At 42.7% G+C, this 8,154-nt stretch overlaps 1 protein-coding gene across 2 annotated transcripts; it reads left to right on the top strand.

Annotated features, from left to right (window-relative positions):
- The first annotated feature begins 945 nt into the window (after positions 1-945).
- On the top strand, positions 946-6,970 carry LOC123045272 (eukaryotic translation initiation factor 3 subunit H). Of its 2 annotated transcripts, none has more exons than XM_044468265.1 (12): positions 946-1,146; positions 1,251-1,345; positions 2,267-2,383; positions 2,474-2,577; positions 3,643-3,709; positions 5,449-5,582; positions 5,660-5,708; positions 5,788-5,859; positions 5,954-6,055; positions 6,131-6,198; positions 6,327-6,479; positions 6,618-6,970. In XM_044468265.1, the coding sequence occupies exons 1-12, from the start codon at positions 1,137-1,139 to the stop codon at positions 6,673-6,675; spliced, it is 1,029 nt and encodes a 342-aa protein (XP_044324200.1). In that variant the 5' UTR covers positions 946-1,136; the 3' UTR covers positions 6,676-6,970. The 2 variants fall into 2 exon arrangements, with proteins under 2 accessions (XP_044324200.1, XP_044324199.1); XM_044468264.1 differs by having other exon boundaries at positions 951-1,146; positions 1,248-1,345.
- The last annotated feature ends 1,184 nt before the right edge of the window (positions 6,971-8,154 follow it).

Below are 8,154 nucleotides of genomic sequence, written 5' to 3'. Positions count from 1 at the left end.
AAAACTTAAGTTTTGTCTCAAAAGGTGTTTTATATGGGAAATAATCAAATCATCCGACTAATAACGACGTGTGCGTCCGTCGCCTTTGTGACCGTCAAATATGATTTTAATCAGATGGCTCAGAAGCAATGTATTATCTAGACTAAGTCTTGCAACTGAGTAGTTGTTGAAATCTCCCCACCACAACAACTGGTGTGTTGCGGGATCTGAATCCCCTCGAGAGATAATCACCTCCCGTACTGCTCTCGAGCTCCTCGTTAAGCCACGACCTCCGCGCACTGCTCCGACCACTGTCGCTATCAAACACGCCAACGAGGCCACCAACAAGTACGGTCGCCGCGGCCGGCAAGCACGCCGACGAGGCTGCTGATAAGCATGTTGACGAGGCCGCCGACAAACACGAGCATGCGCCTCCCATATTCCTCACAAGCAGTCGCCACCACACTGCTCCGACCATCGCCACCGGGGCTCACTGTCGGCAAGCACACCAACTCCCCTGAGGAGCACCAGCATCCATGGTTGTTGCCTCCTCGAGCTTTAGCCGCAACTGTTGGTGCCACCGCAACAGCAGTTCCTGCAACATTTTCTTTGTTGCATAAATCTTCTGCAACTTAATATTTCTTGTAAAAATATCTGCAAATGTTTCTGCAACATCACGTCAGCTACGAAAAAAATTGGCAATACAATCTCTGTTGCAAATGTTTTAGCAACACATATTTCTATTGTAAAGGGTTTTGTCACACGATTTCTGTTGCATAAGTAAAAGATGACGGTCAGCCAATGGATTGAACCAGATCTGACGGCTCACGTGGCAACGAATGAAAAGATCCGCCGGCCGACGCGTAGCACGCCCCTTTTTATATTATGAAGAAATTAGGCGAAAGTTGTCCTGAATAATCCGAAACACGAAACCAAATTTAAATCGACTCTACGAAACTTTCCTGTTTTCCAACCGGTGTACAGCGAAAAACCGGAGTCGATCTGCGCCGCACATCGACCAAGACAGACTCGACCGAATAGCCTCGTTGCCACACCAAAAACCCTAGCCCGCACATCCACCCCTCTCCGTCCTCCTCTCCTCGCGCCGTCCCTCCAGTCCCTCTTCGTGCCCCCGCGCCGCCGACCACCGAGCAGCCATGGCGAATCGTAAGTGACGCCAACATCCTCGTCCGTTCCGCTCCACGCCCTATCTTATTGCACGCTTTTAACTCTGGATGCCGTCGGGTGGTTGGTTGGCTGATGTGTAGCAGCACTGGCGGCGGGAGGGAAGTCGTTCCTGCAGGCCATGTCGACGGTCACCGAAGAGGCGGCGGTGCCGCTCCGCGTCGTCCAGATGGAGGGACTGGTGATTGCTCTCGATCCCCCTCTTGCGTTCGTTCGGGAGAGTCTGGCGTGCATACGCAGTTTTAGTTCGTTTGATTTTGGTCGCTGACGCGTGAGATAAATTAGGGGTAGCTCTCGCTTTTCGGCGGATCTGTATTGAGATGATTGCTGATTTGACATTGGTGAAGTTTGTGGTTAATTTACTGTGCTGTGGAGCCAAGTTAGTTAGGGGAATATTTATTAATTACAGTACATGTTACATATTTGAACAAAGGCGCTTTCAACTAACCTTTTGCATCTTGAAGTAGAAATGAGTAAGTTATTTTGAAAAACTACCCTTTTGCTAACCGCAACTCCGGTATGATTTGTAGTTCATAGAGGGGCTAGAACAGCGTCTAGTCTATTGCCATAGACCACCGATTGGATGCTCTTTCCTTGTATACAATACCTCCCTGAACCTTTTGCTAGAGTTGCTACATTTGAACATATTTTTCTTCAAAATAAACTCTAAGTACACCGAGAACATCAATCTGTTTAGTAATATGTTTGCACATATAAAAGGGTACTAGTGCTACTTTCCTAGTTTTCTTTGATACACATTGAATAATAGAACACACTTACATATGTTATTATCTGGGGTGCCTACGGATACAATTGATAATGTTGTTTCTTTAGCTCCATTTACCTGTTTCAGTTTTGCATGTTATTGGAAGCCCAATACTGTTAAACCAAAATATTGACCTGTCGAAAAAAGTGTAGACTGGGTTGACACTGAAACAAAAGTTTCACCTGGTTTTAACTAAGTTAGATTAGATCAGCTACAGTATGCCAGTGGTTCATCAGTTGGTATTTCCATGACTAGCAACTGGCGTCTGTATTACTAAACACAGCTGGGCTGGTGTAATTTCTTCTAATTATCATTTGTTTGTCTCTTAATATGCAGGCTGTCCTGAAGATCATTAAGCGCTGTGAGGAGTTTGCGCCTGCTCTGGTTACAGGTCAACTGCTTGGTTTGGATGTTGGTAGTGTTCTGGAAGTGACCAACTGTTTTCCTTTCCCTGTGAGTCTTTGACATTCTTGGCGGTGTTACTTCCAGGATACTTGTGATTCATCTGATCTATTGGCGAATAATACCTACCTTACACTGTAGATAAGAGAGGACGACGAGGAAGCAGATGCAGATGGTGCGAACTATCAGCTTGAGATGATGAGGTGCTTGAGGGAGGTTAATGTCGACAATAACACTGTTGGATGGTGAGAAGCTATTTCATCCGATTCAGTATTGATACTCAAATTCATTAAGGAATAGTTAGTGGTGTGTTTAGATATTTGACATGTACGTTTGACAAATTCACAGATCTTCGTGTATTTATGTATTATTTGTCCGTCTTGCATAACTGAACGACCAGAGTGTAGAAGTGTACTGACATACTCCTCGATAGACAATAGTTTTTCATTGTTTCGAATTGACAATCTGTATGCTATGCTATGTTTTTTCTTATATTGATGGCATTGTAGGCCTGTAGGAAATGTTACAGCCAGACATAATTGAGGCATGTTCATTTGCCAATGCAATATGGTATTGCTGTTGGCGCTGAGAAGCATAGTTCAAAAAAGCGCTAGGCGTTAATTGTGCGTTTTGCCACCGCCTTGCGCTTTACTGACCAAAGCGTATGCTTATGCGCAATTATGCGCGGATTAAGCGTAGTTATGCGCAATGCGTTTTGCCAACGCCTAGAGCCTAGGCGCGCTTAAGCGCTCGCTTAGGCGCGCCTTTTTTAACTATGCTGAGAAGTGAGAACTAACAAGTGTTGGTCATAGCTGCTAGGTGTGTATTCTGCCGGTACTTCATGGTTTTACGTTAGCTATGTCTAAATTTCTTAACTAGATTCTTTTCAAATTGACAAGTGTAATTTATCTTTCTGGAACACTAATTCGTAAAGGCTGCTAGATTTGTTTATTATGTGGAGTAACATCAAAACTCGGGGAAATCTGAGGGAGTTAGGGTTACTGGGTTAGCATTTAAGTGGTCTGTGTTAGGTGCTTATGAGGTATAGTTTACACTATTGATATACTAGTCGACCTGTTTACATGTCTTGTTCAAAACGCACTGTATATTTCTTAATTATAAATACACTATTATGAGTTTGTGAGTCATGATGCTTGTCCACCATATTTTATCTTGAGCTACACGAGTATGATGCTGTTATGTTGTTTCTTGCTTACGTTGTGGCTTCTAGCATAACATTCATGTTGTACTCTGCTACTGGATCACAATGTTGACCCTTTGCATTGCTTTTGCTTTTACCTTCCTTGCAGGTATCAGTCCTGCTTGCTTGGATCTTTTCAAACCGTTGAGCTGATTGAAACATTTATGAACTATCAGGTACAGTTAGAGAAATGAGCTGCATGCTGGTGTTGAAAAATATTTCACTAATGTTGGAACCTCCCTGTTTTAGATGTTTTTACCGGACCATCCTTTTGGTTAACAGTTTTGAACATGCCAAATCTGTGGTCTACTCTTGAGTTTACATACATATCTATATCAAAGAGTCACATTGTGGTCTACCATAAAAGATGATTTTAGTCATACTAAGATATTGTGTATATCTAAAAAGGGAATTTGTAGGAGTTTTAGCTTAAGGAGTTTATGGGCTTTGGGACTTGACTAGGGAAGTTACGTTTGTAGTTTTTATCTAGTGTTGGAATGGAGGGGCAGATCCATCTTTTTTTTCAGATTTTCTATGGCGGGCAGTAGGGAAGCCAGACGAATGCACCTATCTGGTTTCTCCTTTACGTGTACACATAAAGAGGTGAAGAAGCACGGATACGGGGACGGAGACACGGCGATAGGCATACGGGGACACGGGATATGGAATTTTCCGAAACAGCCATTTGGGGATACAGCAAGTTCATATAAAATAAAAAGAAAAAATGCCATTTAATATAGAGTTACACGGCAAAAAAGAGAGACATCATAATGCTGCCCAATTTGGTGTCTCCTCCATCAATTGGTTGATTGATCCTCCCATAGTCCCATGTCAATGCAAGTTGCATCTTGCAAAACACATCAAATGCTAGTCTAGTACTAGAGACTGAAGAAGACCACACATGATACTTGGGAATTGGGATCTTAAACACCAGGACGAGGCTGCCCTTCACTCTCACCCACGGACGATTGGCTACCCGTACCGGTTGTGGCACTCCCAGATGCCATGCTACCTAACAACATGCAGCACAAGCATTCAAAGAGCAGCAGAACATGGGAGCACCGTAGCAAACAGCAGCACGCAGCAGCCAGCAGCTCAATGGAAGAAAATCATAATAAAAGAGATGAAGATGTTGAGGAGAGGCTGCTGGGTTTGGGGAGTTGGGGTTACCTGCCGTTGGGAGGAGAGGCTGCTGGTGCTGGGGGTAGCGGTCGCCGGTCGATTCCAGGTGTTGCCGCCGCCGCCGGCGGCGCATTCACTGCTGTCTGGGAGGCTGGGAGAAGCACGTCATATGGAGAGCGTGCGTGCAACCGACCCCTGCAAGGTATTGGGCCGAGGCTGTTTTTTGGCCAAGCCGTGTCCCAGACGTGTCATGTACCGTATTCCACCATGCCCCTGTTTATTTTTCTTTTGAAAAAAATGATTCTCCCGCCATCAGGACGGCCAATCGGCAATTTCTGGCATGTCCATGCTTCTTAGTAAAGTGGACAACGGTGGTCTGGTTGTACATTCGTCGGCCTCCCCTCCCTCCAAAATTCAACAGATTTCAGGTGTCAGTGTGTGGTTTCAACAAGGTTTTGGTGTTAGGTTCAAGTTTCAGCTGTATTTCAATTTTCAAGTAGGTGCTTAGTTTTTACAGATCAGGCATTATGTTTCAAGTTTCAAATGCTTTCCAAGAACAATTACTAGTGCAATTGTAAGGTTAAGCAAGGTATACATGAAATGCTGCAGTACGAGCTTCAAGCAAATGATTTTTCAGTATCAGCTATTCAGCTTCATAGTTATGCCTGAGCTTTCAAGTAAACATTTTTCAGTATCAGCTTCATGCTTATCTTTGAGTAGGTCCTAAGGTCATCATGGTTTTTATTACTTGGTCTCCCATTTTCCTTGCTGGATTAACGTTTACATCTCACAGGAGAACATCCGGAGATGCGTGTGTATTGTGTATGACCCATCTAGATCTAGTCAAGGAGTGCTAGCTCTTAAAGCCCTGAAGCTCACAGACTCTTTTATGGATCTGTACCGCAACAATGGTTTAACTGGAGAGAAGTATGGTTTGGTTTCTGTGACTCTACTTTTTCTAAGTCTCAGACATTGTATGTGCGAATGACCCGTTGTATTCACAGGCTAAGGGAAAAGAAATTGTCATGGGTTGATATTTTCGAGGAGATACCGGTGCGCGCTCTTATATCTTCTGTATAATCATGGCAATGAAATTGATCTCTTGATGTATCGTTTTTTGTTTGTCTCGCAGATTAAAGTGTCCAACTCGGCGCTTGTCAGTGCCTTCATGAAGGAGCTGGAACCTGAGTCACCTGTTTCACAGGTTGAGATTTTCTACTCCTAAATGCATTTGTAGAAAATATGTCTTCTCCTTTTAGCATTTCCTGGAGTAACATATTTTCCATTTCTGGTCCCAGTGTGACTTTGACCGTCTTAAATTGTCGACTGCGCCCTTTATGGAAAGGAACCTAGAATTTATGATTGGGTGCATGGATGGTCTTTCATCAGAGCAAAACAAGGTAACCTTCGACTTTAAAAGAACTGGATTCAAGCGACAAATGTATTTGTTTGACTGAGTTTTCCTTTTAATGTAGTTCCAATATTACTATCGCAACCTAGGAAGGCAACAGTCACAGCAACAGGCATGGCTTCAAAAGAGAAGGTGAAAACAAATACTGAACCATTGCTGTTTATTAGCTCTTGTGTCATCCAAAGATAGTGCCTCCCAGAAGCTAGTACAGCAAATGTGTGGACATTAAACACCCCCCCTTATTGTTTGTGACACTACAGGCAAGAGAACATGTCCAGAAAGGCTGCTGGCGAGGAGCCGTTGCCAGAAGAAGATCCATCCAACCCTATCTTCAAGCCGCTTCCTGAGCCATCCCGCTTAGAGGGTTATCTCGTAACCAATCAGATCTCGAGTTACTGCAACCATATCAATGGGTATGGATTCTGTAACATTCCTATGCATATGTGGATTCATTGTTAGTTGGTTTGGCAGGCCTTTTTGCATGTTTTTTAAGCACACTTGGTGCAGGTTTGATAGGCCCTTGTATTGATTGTTGCCATTTATGATTGCAGGGTTGCTGGCCAGAGTTTCAACAGGCTATACTTGATGAAGGCGTTGCAGGAAGATTAGGTGCCGGGTGGCAGCTGCTGTGAGATTTTAACTTAACACTGTACCGCACCTCAATTTTGCAATGTACTCCATGTGCACCCGCACATTGCCTATTTTGTTTTGCCCAAATCAGATAGTTAAGATGCATTGGGTGGATACCATTTGTTTTGATGGCTCTGTTACCGCTGTCTGCAGCTAAATTTGGTCTGTTTGGTTTGGTTGCGGGTCAGATGGTTCTTGAATCTTGAATTCTTGATACATGAAAAGCGTGAACACGGGTACTTCAGGGCATATTTGGCACGTTTCAGTTTGCTCAGACTGTATTACATATATCTGCTGATGACACTTGATTGGGTAAGTGAGCTGAAATTCTGTCAGTGTTTGGTGACCTAGTTTGCGATAGGTAGTGTTGTCGAATTGGTAAAATAATGAGCTCGGGTACACTTGGATCTTTTACGTTGTGAACCTAACGACGGTGCCTATCAGAAGATCAGCATTGTGCGAGGGAAACTGAATGACCGCATAATTATAATTTGTTTTCTTCTCAAGAAAAAATAATATAATTTGGTTGGACTCCCTCGGAGAGAATTTCGTCCGGCTTGTTAGGATGCAGATGCAGAACTCACTATGAGGCAATGTCCGCAGATTTTGATGTATAACCTTTTAGTATAGACCCCCAAAATGATTTTTTCCCCATAGGACTCACTTTTGAGGCATCGGCAGTTATGAAGCATGTTGAAAATGATGAAGACCTATAACTAATTCATCTATGTGGTGTATTGAGCTAATTATATATGTATAATCCACCACCTTTTTATCTAGAGAGAATTTCTTATTTAACAGTCTTAAACTTTGTTTCCCTATTTGACCCACAATTTTATTTTCTTATCTAGTCTAAAATTTGTTCCTTTTGTTATTTTGACTATCAACGGTGTTGAATGACATATAAAAAGATGATTTTACCCCTGATGCAACTTGTGACCAAAACTATTCATCACATGACTAAAGAAGCAATAACATTTTCCCATTGTTCTTTTTTGCGGAATAACTTTTCCCATTGTTACATGTACAATCATCGTCGACCCAAATGAACCGATTTTAATTAGAACATGCACAAAATCCATATCTTAAATTTCAATTCTTAATTTAAAAATTGGTCAAAACCTCCCCTGTAATTTGATGTCATATCCCCTGCAAATAATTCACATATACATAATTGAGCACATAACATTCAAATTTGTCATAAGCACGAGACGTAAACATCAGGCTCAAATCCAAGTACACATACATGACATACATCATATCCAACTTCACATATAAGAGTCCAAGTTCACACGTACATCATATGAACAACATAAAAGTGACTTTCATCATCCAGTTCACATACATAGTTCAAGTCCACATATACATGACATGAGCAGCACAAAAGTGACTTTAGGTTCACATACATGAGTCCAAGTCCACAAATACTCCCCTCGTCCCAAAATAAGTGTAGCAGAT

The sequence above is a fragment of the Triticum aestivum genome, chromosome 2B (genome assembly GCF_018294505.1).
Source record: "Triticum aestivum cultivar Chinese Spring chromosome 2B, IWGSC CS RefSeq v2.1, whole genome shotgun sequence".
Lineage (NCBI taxonomy): Eukaryota > Viridiplantae > Streptophyta > Magnoliopsida > Poales > Poaceae > Triticum > Triticum aestivum.
Note: the sequence above shows the minus strand (reverse complement) of the source record. Positions and strands in the feature narration are given on the sequence as shown.

Excerpts from the sequence above, each read along its gene's own strand:
- LOC123045272 (XM_044468264.1), top strand. Across the intron at positions 1,346-2,266 it reads TCGTCCAGATGGAGGGACTG|GCTGTCCTGAAGATCATTAA; the intron begins GTGATTGCTCTC and ends CTTAATATGCAG. Across the intron at positions 6,480-6,617 it reads TACTGCAACCATATCAATGG|GGTTGCTGGCCAGAGTTTCA; the intron begins GTATGGATTCTG and ends TTATGATTGCAG.